This window comes from Maylandia zebra, linkage group LG22 (genome assembly GCF_041146795.1).
Source record: "Maylandia zebra isolate NMK-2024a linkage group LG22, Mzebra_GT3a, whole genome shotgun sequence".
Classification (NCBI taxonomy): domain Eukaryota; kingdom Metazoa; phylum Chordata; class Actinopteri; order Cichliformes; family Cichlidae; genus Maylandia; species Maylandia zebra.
Window position 1 is genome coordinate 18,921,017 of NC_135187.1, and position 16,807 is coordinate 18,937,823.

Consider the following 16,807-nt stretch of genomic DNA (forward strand, 5'->3'; position numbering starts at 1 on the left):
AAAATTCTTCCTAATGCAGTCCAGCTTTAGACTTTGTGATTGACATTTATGTGAGCTCCGAGGTGCAGAGACTTGTATATCGCCTTGTTGTGCATGAGTTCCACCTTGGCCGCTGGGAGAGAACTACAGTAAAAGCACATTAAGCATTTCACATCCAAACTCGCTGGAGGGCTGCAGTGTTTCCTAATGCTCGACTTTTTATAGCACACATCAGAGCGCCTGTGTGCGTGCGTATGTAAAATATGTGCGAGAAGGTCCGCTTGCATGAGCGCCTACGCATGCTCTCGTGTGTGTGCGTATCGTTGTACTTGCCAGCTTGCTGGTGCTCCAAAGCCATCTGGTATCTGGTCAGTCTAGTGAGCTTCTGGAGGGCACCTGGCCAGCAGCTTGCTCACCTGGCTCTGCTAGCCCCTGCCAACCACCACACCTGGTCTGGCCAGCGCACACGGAAAGGGAACAGATTGCACAGTGCAGTTAAAAGTGCTCCAACACTAAAGCATGAAATATTGGATATGTTTGCAATTTGATGTATAATGTAGGATTTATAAAGAATACGTCTCTCTCTGTGAGCTGTTAAATATCAGCGACCACACAGATCTCAGTGATTTTAGAAGACGCTGCACACACTCCTATAAGATTCCATAATGACAAATGTCTACTTCTATCACATCTGTCCCAACAGTTCGTGCCAGACTGTGCCTACCCATCCATTTAGCATATGATGGCACTTCCTTCCTGCAGGTTGTCCTCTGCTATCAATTACACACTCCTCTCCCAGCAAGAAAGATGCTCTTTGTCCCCTGATGTACGCACACAAACAAACGCGCGCGCGCACCGCGGACACAGAGGGACAGACACCTGCAGAGTGTTTGTCACCTCTTCTGTTGACATCTGCGACCGCATGGCATTGTGGGAGAGACGGCCATCTGTTGTCGGCAAGGCTGGATTAGAAGGGGACAAGGGGGCGAGATGCATCATGCTGCTCTTTTCTGTTGGTCTGAGCTGTGTGAAGTGTTGTGCCGTGACGGCACATGGCGTTTGTTGTTTGAAAGTGAAATAATACAGCAACAGAAAAATGTACTTTTTAAATTATTATCATTTTTGTTATTATTATTAAATAGACTACAATTCCCCCTGCAAATGCTGCAAATTTAAAAGTAACCGGAGCTTCTCTTGTGGGCATTACCACCTTTTTTTCCAGGAATTCAACATGCGTGCTAATTACACAAAAGCAGTGTCCTGTAAAGAATGTTTTGGATTCATTAAAACCACATTTAATGGTTGCTTTTTTGTCAAATTGTACTCCCTCCTAATTATCTTGGAAATGTTTAGCCCGCTTCACAGGGAGACAGCACATGAATGCTTGATTGACATGATAGTGACTGCAAAGTTTCTTCAATTATCCTGGCAAGGTTACGATGCCTGCCTCTTGTTTCACAGCAGGTCCTATTCTGAGCACAGAAGTACTAAACTCTACACTTCAGTAACCTATGAATTTCAAGCCCATTGAGATTGTATATAAAAGACAAACGTGGAGTTCGAACCATTTAAAAAAAAGATGTTGATATTTAAAACAGGTGGCTGATGTTTGTCAGTCAGTTGGAGGCTATTCAGTCCACTTTTGTCTATATTAAAGTACATCAATAACTACTGGATTGACTTCATGATTTTTCTTACAGCTTTGATCCTTGGAAGAGGAATCCTATACTGACTCAGATGATCAGTTATCTCACCATTTAGAGGCATCATCAGGTCAAAATTGTAATTTGTTATGATTCTTAATAAAATCATCAGAAATCGCATCCCTTTTAGCTGTGGTTTATGGAATGAGTAACAAAAAAGCAAATGTAAGGATGCTAATTGTCATCATGAGCATGTACTAAGTCACACGGGACTAAAAATAGGACGGCTCCCTGTGACTAGGAAATTCCATGGTTAAATTGTTGAATTGCTTTGCTAGGAGAGTAGTTGCAATGACCAGTTGTTTGTGCAGACGGTTGAGAGTGTTGCACGCTCAAAGCTCTGTGCAACCTCTTTGGACTGCAAGGCAAACAGACTTGCCTGCAGTAACTCTCAGAGAGATTAGCAAATGACTGGTTGGTTGAATTCTGGATGTAAGTAGCTGATGTGAATTTATGTCTACGCAGATGGCAACAAAACAGATGAAAAGTAACTGCTATCTTAACCCCATTCAACTGCAAACTGAAAGCAAACTAACTCCACCTTGTTGCAGTTTTATCACCATCTCGACTCACCAAAGTTGCTTTGAAGATGGCAAGTTCCTGCGAGTGGCTGCAGACCTGTTCCTCATTGCTGAATGGACCATTTCAAAGGCTATGAGATCTCAAGGTCATTGCACACAGTTACAGTCATTTAGGTCTTGTTGAGTCTCCCAACTGTTTTCCCTTTTGTGACTGTAGCATTAGCGTTCTGATGCTAGCATTTAGCTCAAAAGCAGCATCGTGCCTAATGTGCTTGAAGGACTGTAGGCTTGTTCAATATGATGTCGTGCAGAATTTTAGCCATCTTCAGTGCTGTATGGATATTTTAAAAGCAGGCATAATTAAAAAGAGTTTAAATTCAAGGAATCATTTAGCCCAGACCTCAAAAACACTGACTCAGTTTAGGATAGTATAGAACCTGCTTATCTTAAAAACACGAGTTATTTAAAGTTAGTTTGAGAATTTACTGCAATTTGTATGAATATATGAATAACTATTAACGGTAGGGCTATGTCTTTTGAAAAAATGCGGACTTTACTTTGATGCCTAAAGCTTTTGCACAACACAGTACAATCCCCAGAATTTTTTCGCGCAGAGAGTCAGCATCTATTCGCTGTGCTGAGAAAATTCATTCATGTAATACCCGTATTTACAACATCAGGTTTGCTGGAAATACAAAACATATTGTTCAGAGGGATAGAAAATACAAACTGAGCAACCATTTTCATGACTATGTAAAATTCTTCAATGTTAAGAATATACATGGCATCTTACTGTTAAAACAAAGGCAAATGTTTGGTTTAAATAGGCACGGATAGAGTTCACTGGCGGCAACGGTACTCTGAGCCATGTGATGTTGGGAGAATAAATTTGCTTCACAAGAAATGAAGCATTAACAAACAAGCAACTTCAGAGGATGTGGTCTTTATCTTGAGGGATCGCTGCAGAACGAAAAACAAACACCAACAGCAGCTTTGGAAAAAGTGATACCCCGACAGGAACGAGTAACGTACGGCTGAGATAACGAAGACATTAACCCACATATTCCTGAAGGACGTTCATGTGTGAAGGACGTTCATTTGGCTGGCTGGGTTGTGGGTCTGCTCATCCAGCCGGCCTGCACACTGCAGACAGATGTTTGGCCAGCCAAGCCTGCAGCGCCACAGGCAGTGTGTGTTCTAGAAAAACCCAGAGCAGATGCTTCTACCTGGTGTCCCACCCGCTTGCCGCTCCGCTCTTGTGGGTATGCTTCAGTGGCCATCACATGACCTCAAAGCCGGGTTTTCAGATTGCGCGCTGTCAGTCACACTGGTGACAAAGTGGAGCGGCTCTGGAACTGATAGATGTCCTCGGGTCGACTCAGCATGCTCGTCAAGGTGGATCTGACAGGCTGAATTCATTTGTTTTGAATAATGAAATCCGATAGTGACAATACATTAGAAAGTATAAGGTGATTAAATCTTGGAAAATTGCATCAAAATAAACATAAAAACACATCACATAGATGCTACTTCTGATAGCTATTGAGTAAGTAAGATCAAAAGATACAATGCAGCATCAACATCTCTTTCAGCCTCATTTTCCCATGTTGTTTGCTCCCCAAACATAAAAACAATCACCATCCCGAACAAACAGAAACACACAATCTTTGTCCCTCTCCACGCTCCCTGTTACCAAACCCGAGGAAACTTTTGAAGAGATTCAAAGACACTCAAGATTAAAGATTTATTTTTTCTTTTGATGTTGCTGCAGCATTTCTGTCTGATTTCTGCAGCAAATGCAGTCTGGTAATGGTGGTTGTTTTTGGGGTTTTTTGCAGTGTGGCTGGTGGTGACCCAGAACTGCCAGAGACAGGGAGCTGGCCTGACGGCTGGGTTCTTGTCTTACACCCCCTCTAATGAGGAACGGTTCAGTAATGGTATCACTTCCTTGTAACCTCCAAGGACAGACAGTTTACTTGCTTCTGTTCATTTACAATATTCTATGGTGAGAGAAAGAAGAGAAAAAACAAAAGAGTAGTAAGAAGCCTGGATGGCTTTGTTTTGCAGCATTTCTTGACAGTCGGGTGCACTTCAAGTCTAGCTCGTCTACATTATTACTTTTTACTTTCTCGCCTGTATAAGGGAACTTCTTTTGTTGCATTGTGTCGATTTGGATAAAGAGATTCTACAGTTATTGTCTTGTACATCTGGTGTCTTTGCCATTTTTTTCCTATTGCTATGCAACAATGAATGCAATGAAACTTTCTCCCTTTTCACCAAGGAATCTTTGGTCGCACTGATAAGATTTAAAAGTCAAACATGTCTTTGAATGTTTTGATTTGATGCGTAGATTCCAATAAAGCTTTGAATTCCAATAACAGCTCATTGTTCTTGCTTTTATTAACTGCTCTATCTCTTAGACTCGTCAGGCATATCTCAGTGTGCTGTGTGCATCAGTGCATCTCTCTCCCATCTGGTCGAGAGCCAGCAGAGAATCACACTGCCCCCTAGTGCCCGTACTCATTAGTAACACAACAGGATTGTTGGGGCAGCTGTCAACCAGACAATGCTCTGGTACTCTGCCAGTGGCTCGATACCAAGATCTGTCATGGGCAGCAATGCACAACAATAGAATCTAGTGATTGGAGTGGTGCACACCCCTGGCTATGACACCGGTCCACCGCTCGCTATCGAATGCCTGTTGTTCCCCTCTCTCCATTCACAAGACCCCTACTTCAGCAATCAGTGCTACACATTTCAATAGACCCTGTGCTGCTGCCCCAAGGAGAGAAGATGAGGAATCCACGTGAGCTATTGTCAAATAATTCTGGCAAAGACCACAATCTTGGCTTTGCTGGATCTCTGAAAATGACCGAATGACGGGGCATATCACATCGTGGTGTTTGTTTCTGGAGTGAGCTGGAAATCCTTTGCTTTAAAGGGAGCTATTATGGTCATTTCCAGTTCCACATTTTGAATGTTGGACACTGTCAAAGTAGCTTTGCATGACTCACAGTTAAAAGTCTTATTTAAATTCCATTGGACCTAGATGCATCCCCTCAATTAAAAAAGCATCACACTTTAGCACCATTTAAAACCAACTTTATTCTGATTGGCTGCCCCTAGCAAACAGAAGGCTTCAACAGCAGGTGGGAGGGGCTTCTATCCCTGAGAAGATAAGATTAAGGATATAAACTCTGAAGCCAGAGAGAGCCGAGAGAAGAAAAAACAAATCTGAAACTGAGCATTTAAAGGAGTCTGATTACTGGTACAAACACTTATTATTGGCTATGTTTAATATGAGCATCCACCATTGTAACAATATGACAGAAACTAAGCGAAAGCATAATATGTCCAGTTTAAGCATAATATATTTAAGATACTAAAAGGTGGGGATTCATATACAGAAGGGATAATAGTAGTGATGTATTGAGCTTTAACACCAAATAAACAATTAGTATCTAATCTTATATTTCAGTTTACATATCACTTGTCTTTCTGGCCCCAAGATACAATGTAAGCTCAAACATCCAAAGTAAATGCTCCAAATGACAAGACAGACTAAATACCTCCAAACAAACGATGCAAGACTACAGAAGGTGCTTTAACAAAGGAAGTATGTAATGAACCTAAGGTGCCTTGTCCCCAATATATCATCCTGAGTGAATTTGCCAACATCACTCTCTTTACCTCCAAGCATGGTAAATGAGAATTTATGCCCCCGCTACTTTATCATTCTTTACTTTTTTTTTCACCCCCATGAGGTAGCCATGCCAGGCGAGACGGATATTTTCACCAAAGGCAATATCCCCTCGCAGTAATTATATCAGAGCGAGAGAATGGCTCATTAACATATGTTAGGCATGTCAGGAATTTACAAGCGCCTTTTGTAGATGCCTCTCATCAGTGTGCTGCTCCCATCCGTATGGTATCTCCTTTGAGGATGTAACCTCCTCATTTCCATACACGTCAATCATGCTGCGCGTGATGTTAAGAAACATGCAGCACACTCTGTATGTGGCAATCATAAGGAAGAGCTCAGTGATATGGAAAAGGAATGCATGTGCACACGGGTGGGGGTGTGTGTGTGACTATGCGTTTTGTGAAACAACATGATGAAAACAACACTATGTGGGGAAAAAATATTGTGATGATGTGCCATCGGTGCAGAGCGAGTGAAGTGAGCGTGTCTGCTCCTCTGTAGTGCGTTAAAGGGATGTGTGTGTGTGTGTGTGTGTGTGTGTGTGTGTGTGTGTGTGTGTGTGTGTGTGTGTGTGTTTGTACGTGCAAAGACACGCATAAAGCTTGACACCAGAGACCAGACACCAGACCCACTAACAGACAAGTCCTGAGGCCACTGAGCGAGTGCGGCTGCTGCTGCACTGCTGCAGGACCCAACATCTGCTGTCTGCAAGAAGGCACACACTGTTGCCCTTTCACCCATTAGTATGATGCCAGCTGCAATGACCTATTTATCAGTTGTGGCCTTATAAAGTACTCAAATATATACATAGATTTTTGTCCATTGTGAAGATGTAAATAATGATATAAAGCTGGTCAATAGTTTTAGTTTCGTAGCCCTAACCTAATACTAGCTCCATAGTGTAGTAGCAGTGTCTCCTGGAAGAGGAACAGCACTCTTCCTCTCTCTATTGCGCCCACTGGTCGAGCGGCCAGTAAGGCTTCAGAGAGCGACAGAGAGCAGCAGTGCGCTGTGGGAGAGAAAAGGTAAAAGACCTTGTGCTGCACCTAACTTTCTCTCTGAGTGATCATTTTGCATGTAAGTGTAGCTGAGATCACAGCACCCGTGTGCAGTAATAAAATCACGAGGCGTTGTGGCCTTACACGATAGTTCAAGACTGACTTGCGTGGTGTTCAGTTCTGTGACCTGGCCCTCGTACTCTCCCAATAAACTAATTAGGTTGACTGAAAAAGGAAATAAAAGCATGTCCACTCGAGCAACTTCACATTTCTTTCTTTCTTTTTAAAACGGATGTGGTACGTGAAAATGACTCAAGAATACGGATCTATTAGCTGAGATTTTTTTAAAAGCAACCCAACTACAGCAAAGCAGGGGTCTGACAGATAAACCTATAAAGAGAGAGAGGGAGAGAGATAAAAGCGTTTGGTCCAGTCCTGCCTTTTTGCTCCAGCAAATTTCGTAACAATGACTGAAGACACAACGTCCATTTCCATCACCGTCCGCGCTCTCCATCTCTCCCTTTCATTCTCATTCATTGTCATTGCTTTTTTCCTTTAAGTGCACTTTCGCCCACACCACTTGGAAATTGATTGAAACAAAATGTCACAATTATGCCCTGTAGCTCGCCGCTTCAATTATTCATCAATTAGGGGCTAGGCTCCTTTTTTTCTCTCCTCTGAGCTGATTTTTCATTCAGTTTGCTCGAGATGTATGGCTCCCCTGCTGTTAACCAGTCCAAAGTCATTAGTTTCTGGGTTTGCAATTAAACCTGATGCATTATGCATGAGGCTCCGACTCAGCAGACACACGCAGCAGCGGCCGCAGCAGCTAGCGAACGAGCTAGTAAGCTCTGGAGGCGTGGATGGGAAATTAATTTGCTAGAAATGAAGTTCTCTCTAGCCCTCCCTCCCTCTCTCTATCTTTCTCTTGTCTGGCAGGTTGGAACAGATGCCACTTTCTGTAGAAGCCGATAGAGATGGGGCAGCTATAGCTGTGCAGTTTGATCAGCGCTGATGGGAAAAGGATGTGCCAAGGTGGACACAGACAGAAAAATAAAATATTCCATTGCTAAATGTAAACGGGTCTTCATATAGATTTTGCGCGGGTTAAACCCAGTGAAGGACTCCACAGAATTATCTCTTTACTGAGAAAAACAGGTGTGACAGGTATTCTCTCACAAAGGTTTTATGTTCAAGTATTTGTAAATAAAGTTGTTTTTTTTTTTTAATTGTGTTGTTTTATCTGTTTTCAAGGATTTTACATCGTTGTAGCTGGCATAAAGCCTGCATTTTAGAGCCCCATTGAAACGAGGGTCCCATCAATGTTCATTTGCTGCCATCTAGTGGCTACAGAGTGAACTGTCAAATAAATTTAAAGGACAAAATCACTGAGGAATGAATCCATGTATGCTTCCAGACCTACACACATCACTTTGATATTCATTGAAACATTTTGTGCCTTCAGTTTAAGAGATGAAACAAAATGTATGAGATGAAAAAGAAGACTGTATCTTTAAATAAACTTGTATTTATCTTGTAGCAACACCAAAGTAGGCGTGTCCTTCTGTGTTAAAGCACCTGTATGAACAGAGAAGGGCACGCACTAGAATAGTGAGCATACTCCTCATTTTCATGTCCTGTAACACAAAGGCAACAGAGCTCATTTACCTACTTCAGTCATTATGTATGTAGCATTTTTCAGCCGTATTGCATACTAATGTATATCTGCTTTAGCAGGTGTCACAGAATTATGTTGTTGAAATTATGCAACTAGAATAGGGAAAAAAACAATGGATTCACCTTCTTTAGATTTACATAATGCACACAATGCAACCAGGTGGTGAGGAAGGGGCTGCAGCAGACCGCACAAGAACTGGCGGTATCCAGCAGACGTCTTTAGATTTGGATAGTGGGGAAGCATCACATGGATTAGAGAGAACCTGTTTCTGTCCTCCCGCAATACAAACCTAACAACCACTTCCTACTGGTACAAAAGGAAACAGTGATATGGAAACAAAGCCAGCATTAAAGGAGCAAAATATCTATTTTTTTTAAAAGACTGACATTTACCTTTAATATAAGTACTTCAGCATACTGCACCGAAGTCATGAGCTCACACTGCACAAACCTGTTCCCTTCACAGTGCAGTTCCGTTACGGCCAAGTTATTTCACAGTACAAAAGTAGAAGCAGAGATACAGCTTGACACAAATATCTTAAAAGCTACCTTATCAGTATAGGAACACTATTTTCAGTCAAAAATTAACTTCAGGGAAATTTAGATCGTGTGAGTGGCCAATCAAATTACTGATTTTCCTAAAACTCTTGATTGGCTGACTAAAACAAGAAAAGAAAAGAAAAGAAAAGAAAAGAAAAGAAAAGAAAAGAAAAGAAAAGAAAAGAAAAGAAAAAACATGGAAAACTCAACAGGTAACTGGTGTGGGATTTTATGAGAACCCTCCTCTGGTAGGCTGGTCAAGTAGTTTCTGGCTGCAAAAACAGCTTTGTCAGCTCTTTGCACTGGTACAGCTGCCGAGGAAGCCAGGACAGCTTGTTGAAGTTTAGGTTTATCTCAGACAAGCGAGTGAGATGACCAAGCTTTGCAGGAACTTCCTCCAGCTTATTGTCCAGCACGCTGAGGTGTTCAAGCATAGTCAGACTTGAATTTGAGAGGAGGGGGGGTTTACATGCAGCATTTTCACAATGTGTGCACACGTGTATCAGAATTAAACTGTCATTAAATGATTTGTTGACTTCAGAACCTATAATTGCAGATATAGGGAGTCATAACGCACCTTTTAATCCCTGGCGGAAGTCTGTGAATCTGGTTGTGGTTCAGATTGAGGACAAGGTTCTTGAAGCCACCTGTAAAACATGAATATTGCACAGACACACACACACACACACACACACACACACAGATGACTGGAGCTTTGTATTAATCATACAAAACCAGTAAGAGCCTACCTATCACATCAGGTGGCACTACAGTAATTTGGTTTCTGAACAGGTACCGCTTTTTCAAGGACTCCAGATGGCCCAGAACAGCGGGAAACTCCTTCAAGGCATTATTTCCTAAATTCAGCTCAGCCAGCTTTCGGGCGTTGCAGGAGGAAAAGTATTTAATCACAAATCTGCGTGATGTGTAAAACATTTCAAGTGGCACCTTGCCAATTTTCCAGCAAATAGATAAGCTGCGAGCAAACAAACGAAGCGAGAAGACTCACTTGATGTAAGGAGAGCAGCTCAGTGGGAAGGCCTGTGATGGAGTTGTTGTTTAACAGGAGGACTGACAGGTTTGTGAGTCTGGAAACGCACTTGGGAACTTCCTTTATGTGCGTCGAGCTTAAATTTAAAGAGGCTGCTCCGGCATATAAAACCCTTATCACCCACTTTCTAGCCGCCGATTCCCTTTTAGCCATTTCTTTACGCCTATCGTAACGTTCTGTGGAGTTACCGTGGCAACAGCACGCTCTTTGACAAGTCAAAGATCTGATCCGGAGCAGCTGCGACCTCTGGTGGACACAGCTGGATATTAAACTGTTAAATATGGGTGGATTGATTATAATGGCCAGTTTTACCATGACAGTGAGGGTTTTTCATTTTTAATGCATGGTATATAAATTGTGGTGCCTATGAGGAATACAAGGATGCTCATTAGAAACATTCAGAATAAAGCTGTGACACACACACACACTCATGGTATTGTATGCATTTATGTAACTTGGTATCATTTACACGTTTAACAGCTCATTTCAGCCAAACAACACTGAAAACAACCACTCGTTGTCCACATTTGGTTGGTAGTCACACATGATAAGCAGCTCCTGAATCCTCAACTGCATGAGTGGAACTGTATTTTTTTTCTTTAAAAAAAAAAAGATTCAGCGATGCCTCTGAAAATGAGCTAAAAGGTAACCCTGTAATCATTAGGATTAGCCAGGGGTGACCCATGTAAAATCTTTTCACACATTCTGTTCAATTGTGTTTTTTTATTATCATTATCATGATTAACACAATGTTATCGTTTATACATTAGAAGTTATGTATTCATTTAGGTTTCACTCTCCGTATCTGACTTCAACACAGACATTTAACCGATGTGAAAACAGAAGCATTCTCTGTTGAGCTCAGCAATGTCTCGCTTGACCAGGGGTCTCCCTTCAAATATGTCATATTTTAGGGTGCTTTGTGTTAGAAGTTTGAACACTCTCTGCATTACGCCAACAGCCTTATGTTAACTCTCTCTCAGCTGTCCTCAGCATTGACTGGGTCCTTTAGCTGTTCCACAGAATTGTAGTGCTCTCCTAGACCATAAGCATGCCGCATATAGCTACAAGCAAAGAGACAGAGAAAAGGTTATTGTATAGGAGGAAAAAATAACGCAGTATATCAGTTTCCTAGCTTTGACATGCAGTTACACGAAAATCCAAACAGTCAGATTGGATTTAGACTGGCAGTAGTGAAAAATGTGTTTGTAAATTTGTGATTGCAAATTTAAAATGTTTAAATGTTTACTACAACTACATTCATTTGCACATTTTTACTGACAGTGTTGTACTCTGAGCAAAAAACATATTTGGAAACATTCTTACACAAGTGTGATGGGTTCGCCGTCATATTCCTCCCCAATTTTTATGGTAGGAGAGTCCGCCTGGATCACCTCGATCGGCAAATGAAGAACTTGCGTCAAAGCTCGAAGCTGCAAAATTTGAAAAATTAAAAAAAATCCATTATTAAAATGAATTGAAAAGTACAACAAAACACTTCACTGTGTATAGTACAGTATATGACAGTTAAGGAGGAACTCACTTCCAGTTGTCCACCCCAAGCTGATGTGTGCTCCACATCACTGCAGTATTTCTCAAACTCATCTGGAAGCAAAAGACAAACATGTCAATTGAATATTAACAAATATAGCAGTGAAAGTTTTACTTTCATTACCAAAAACACAGATGGTCTCACCTGTTGTGTACATGTCACCTGTGCTTGGGTTGGTGAGGAAAGGCAGGAAGTCGTCAGGATGGCCTCTCATGTGCTCGGCAGTGCGGGATCGCAGTTCCTTCACACTTGTGGGGAATTGGAGCTAAAACAGAACAGAATGCAGTAGAAAATGTGTTCTGTGTGTCTAAACTTGACAGTTTCTCATTGAGTCATTTTCTGTATGACAAGCTGTACAGACTCCAAACACGGAAGGTGTCAAAGATTGTCAGCAATGCTCAATTTCTTATGTAATTCCTGACTCAGTATATAAACTACAGCTACAGTTATTATTCAATTCAATTTTGTTTATACAGCACCAAATCACAACAACAGTCGCCTCAAGACAATTGATATTGTAAGGTGGACCCTACAATAACGCATACAGAGAAGAACCCAACAATCATATGACTCCCTATGAGCAAGCACTTTGGCAACAGTGGGAAGGAAAAATTCCATTTTAACAGGAAGAAACCTCCAGGCTTTAGAGGGCCAGGGCTCAGGAAGGGCGACCATCTGCCATGACCAGTTGGGTGAGAGAAGGACGACAGGACAAAAGACATGCTGCGGAAGATGCCTCTATAACAACATGTACCTTTGATCGCCGTGTCAGCTGATCTTCAATAGCACGGTACATGCAGTGGCCATCAGAGGAGATCTCCTTGATCTGAAGCTTTTGCTGGGCGAGTTTTTGGACCAGCTTTAAACCCTCCTGATGTCTCACACCCTGCAGGTTCTGCACCTCAGCCTCTGCTATCCTGATCTCCCTCTCCTTCTCCTGTGCAGCCTTTTTGTCCTATACGAAATCATTTAAAGGTCAAAAGCAGGTAAATACGGGTGATTTATTAGACTCCAACTTATATCTAGCAGGCAGGACTGATCATCAGAGACCTCTCTAAAGCAGAGACATCATGAATGTGAACTGTGGTAAACAAGGACGATTGACTATGAGTTCTAAGTGTTCTTCTTCAGGAAAACCTAAAATGTAAATGCATAAAGGTTCGACAACACACAAGTCTTTAAAGTTGCACCTCACCCTTCTCTTCTGGGCTTTGGTTACTCGCGGCTGTTTTGCCTCCTCTTGTTCTCCATCTTCCACCTTTACAGTCTCCACTCCATTTATGACCTCTTCCACCTTCTAATATTGAGTAAAGAGAGAAATGGTTATGTCGTAAACTAGGGTTGGGTTTTGATAATCGATTTATCGATTAAAATCGATTCTGGCTTGGATAACGTGATATCGATTCATTAAAATCCTGAATCAATTTTTTTATATTAATTTTTTTTTCCAGAAACGCCAGAATCTCAGGTTAAACCTCACAAAATTTCAACAACCACCAAACATTTAAAACAGTAAATGAGAGCAGGAACATGGATTCTGCACAAAGACGTAAAAACAAAGCGCGGACCCGCAGATCAGAATCAGTGAGATGTCGCCTTTCTCACCCGACGGCACGGACATGGTCGGGGCTGAAAGCCGACAGCTCGCTGATTCCGATGTTTCGGCGGGTCCGCGCTTTGTGTTTACGCCCTTTTTGGGCTGATTCTAAAGCTGTTAGTTTTATCTCTCTCCAAACAATATTGACCGAACCAGCAGCAAAAGAAGATCCAAACTAAGCTCCACATAAACATCGTCATGAATTCCCTCTGACTTTTGCTGTTTTGCTTCCACCACGATAAAAATCACACTTCATGCACAACTCTCACTCTCTCTGTATACTTCAAGAACAGTTTCCCATCTAAAAATCTGTTTTCTGCATTATTCGCTTGCTTGTTACGCACAAGTCTACCGTTGTTTACAGCGCTGTTGGCCGCTGTTTTTTTTCCTTTTACTTACTTCCGAAAAGAAAGCCTCATTTCTGCTGTTCAACAGACTTCTGAACAAATGTAAACTTTTTTAAATTGTGCAAAATGCAAAACGTTTAGCCGTGTCTCTAATAAAACCGCTGTCATATGTTGATTAATGGTTTTCTTTCGTTTTTGATGTACTGCAGAATATTTTTATAAAATCCCAGGCCAGCAAAACCACCTTCATGTTTTTCTGTGTTTTATCTTCAGCTACTTTGACACAAAGGCATCTGCTGTGATGTTTACACCTTTGATAAAGTCTTGCGTGTGTCAGCTTCCTTTATATAGATACAAAAATATGTAAAAAATATGTAAATGTACTGATCTGAATTATAATATTTCTAACTGTCTGAGGCAAAACTTCCCAGATTTAAATCGAATTGAATCGAATCGTGGATCGAATCAATATCGTCACTGACCTAGAAATCAGTGACGATACCCAGCCCTATTGTAAACTGCAGCTGATACAGCACAAAGACTAGAATCATTTACATACTGAATGTATACTGAACACATACAAAAACCTTTTAACAGCTGTGTTCTTTCCCTTTCCATCTTACACTTGTTACCCCATTATGAAAGAGTGCTTCTACATTAATTACTAATCAAACTCTACCCGATTTGTCGACCATGTAAACATAATAAGTCACCTTTGTGTCAGCTGTTGCTTTGAGCTGCCTGAATTCCTCCTCATGTTTCTGACTCAGGTCAGCCTCAAGTTTGGAGATCTCCTCTGTCAGCTGTTTCCTCCTCTTCTTGTCATTTTTGGGGACTGCATTTTTCATGCCCTGGACTTTAGCTGAAAATGACACAAAGCAGACCATCAAACAAAACAGTACAACACAACAATACAGATGATGCTGCATACTGGTTAGAAAAGTTATACATGCACAAAACTGCCAACATAGTGAAGGATACACTGTCATAGATAGCACTAATGCACCTAAAAAAAAAGATTAAAATGTTTCTGCACCTGTCTACACCAACTGCACAAACAGCTGATTTTACATTATCAGACATTATTAATTATTTTGCAACATGTGGCATGTGAAAGAAATGTTTTGATATCAGTGGTCAGCTAAAGCAGCAACTCATTTCACATCATGAGCTACATACAGCCAACTTTCATAGTAAGTGAGCCAGACCAGTGAAACACCTTCTTTCAGCCAGTGTAAAGCAGTTAAACCACAAATTGAATCCTTGAGACATCTAAAAATAAGACAAAGAAGTGCAATTTCAAAAAATACCTCAGTTTTTCTACATGATAAAGAAATACTGCAGTAGCAAATGAAATAAATCTTTCAAAATGACTCTTTGGGTTTAAACCGTAGGAAACAAAGGTGTAAAATTACAGAAGCATTTCTGGTGGCTAACTTGCAAGACTTTTCCTTTAGAACAGAAAGCTTTGTTAATTGACAAAATTCTATTTTTATTTCTTTTCTGTTGTTTAATTACTTATCTATTACCTAATTACTTGGATGTAGTATGAAATGCCATGGTGAAGATCTTTTTCATTCGGAAAAACTATAAAGCTTATTAAAATACAAATCACATTTTCCAAAGCCGGTGGGGCCGGATTGGTGTGTTTGTCAGACCGAATCCGGCCCTCGTGCCTTATGTTGGACACCCCCTGGGCTAAAGTCATCAAATCCTTAAACGTTTCTCCCAACAGTGATCTGTGTATTAGAGGTTTATTACTCTAAAAGCAAAACAAACCACGCGATAAGGCTGGCAGTTGCCTCACAATAGTAACCACAGAAACGTCTGCGGTGACCATTATTTATTTACTTGATGGTCACTTAATAGCGGCTAAAGTAAGACTAAACACTCCGACACATAAATGGCCTGCACAACACACGGGCACGCTAACCAGCTACCAGCAAAGGCTGAGATGTTAGCCCACCAAACAAAAGAGCACTGTTAAAAGTAGCTACCCTGCAGATCCTTCTTCTCCTTGCGGTGCTGCTTTGCCAGGAGCTCCTCTGGTGTCTCCACCTCCTCCATGACTGGATGCTGCTGTTAAGGTCAACCACTAACAGTGCTTACGAGGTACATGAACCTGACTACCATATGTGTTATTAATGACTTGTTATAAAATGTAGCTCATCATTAGCACAAGATAAAAGCACACAAATACAGTGAACGATAAATAAAACGTGCTGATATGGCCTTATCCGGAAGAGAGGGTGGGGCTTCTTCTTCTTCGCCAAAGATAAACTCCGAGATTGTCTCTATACCGCCACCTCTCGGTATGTTGTGTACTACATTTCCAGGCTGTCTCGGGACTACGTTCTTTATTTTAATACATTTTATTAAATATATTTTAAATAAATATATTTTCTAGACACGTCGTGTTCATTTAATCTCATCTTCATCTAAGAGTGGACAGGAAAAAGTGTTTCCTCTTTCTTCGTATCTTGTTTTTAGATCTTTACCACTGGTTTGCAACCTGGGGAATAACAATAACCCTCTGAGACAGAAAGAAAACAAATATTTTGAATATGAGGGTTTGTGGTTATACTGAACAAGGTATGTGGACCTACCGGGAGGGAGGAGAAGAGGAAGACCTGAAAGGACATTTGTGGATGCAGTGAAGGAGTGAATACAGAGGGCCTTTGTGACAGAGGAGGATGCTAGAAGTAGGGTGAAATGGAGGCAGATGATCTACTAAAGGGAGCAGATGAAAGAAGAAGAAACGCCAAGAAGATCCAGTGGGTTTAAAATAGATTGCATGCTTCTTTTCAAAAGGGTATAACAATACTTGTCTGTAAATATTAATTTCAAATTAAAGGGGAAAAAATGTATGTGACTATTTAAATGCCTTTGTCCTCGTGACAAGGTCATCTTTAACCCATAGAAAAAGGTATCTATATTGTACCGAGTCTGTCTATCTAAATATCAGCTGTGTCTGATTTCCTTTTGTTAAATTATCCAGTATGATCCAATACGCATGAAAATATTATTTGTAATTTTTATTATTATTAATGTCTGATTTTATTTGTATCTCATTAAAAACAGATATCGAGAGCTGATCATAATATACAGTCAATCAAATTTTGCCTGTTAGCGGGCGTGT

The 16,807-nt window shown here is 41.0% G+C and overlaps 1 protein-coding gene and 2 long non-coding RNA genes across 3 annotated transcripts; 1 reads left to right on the forward strand and 2 right to left on the reverse strand.

Moving 5' to 3' along the window:
* The first annotated feature begins 2,030 nt into the window (after nucleotides 1-2,030).
* LOC143414585 (uncharacterized) lies at nucleotides 2,031-4,159 on the forward strand. The gene is made up of 3 exons (XR_013095219.1): nucleotides 2,031-2,114; nucleotides 2,234-2,349; nucleotides 4,042-4,159. It is a non-coding gene; the product is annotated as an uncharacterized LOC143414585 (long non-coding RNA).
* On the reverse strand, nucleotides 3,812-10,345 carry LOC105940849 (uncharacterized). Its single transcript, XR_001167493.2, has 3 exons — nucleotides 10,131-10,345; nucleotides 9,699-9,768; nucleotides 3,812-4,203 (listed from the first exon to the last, which is right to left on the reverse strand). It is a non-coding gene; the product is annotated as an uncharacterized LOC105940849 (long non-coding RNA).
* A 255-nt stretch (nucleotides 10,346-10,600) lies between these two features.
* otud6b (OTU deubiquitinase 6B) lies at nucleotides 10,601-15,949 on the reverse strand. The gene is made up of 8 exons (XM_004548078.3): nucleotides 15,666-15,949; nucleotides 14,382-14,530; nucleotides 12,920-13,021; nucleotides 12,479-12,679; nucleotides 11,869-11,989; nucleotides 11,716-11,777; nucleotides 11,499-11,605; nucleotides 10,601-11,236 (listed from the first exon to the last, which is right to left on the reverse strand). The coding sequence occupies exons 1-8, from the start codon at nucleotides 15,733-15,735 to the stop codon at nucleotides 11,152-11,154; spliced, it is 897 nt and encodes a 298-aa protein (XP_004548135.1). The 5' UTR covers nucleotides 15,736-15,949; the 3' UTR covers nucleotides 10,601-11,151.
* Nucleotides 15,950-16,807: the final 858 nt, after the last annotated feature.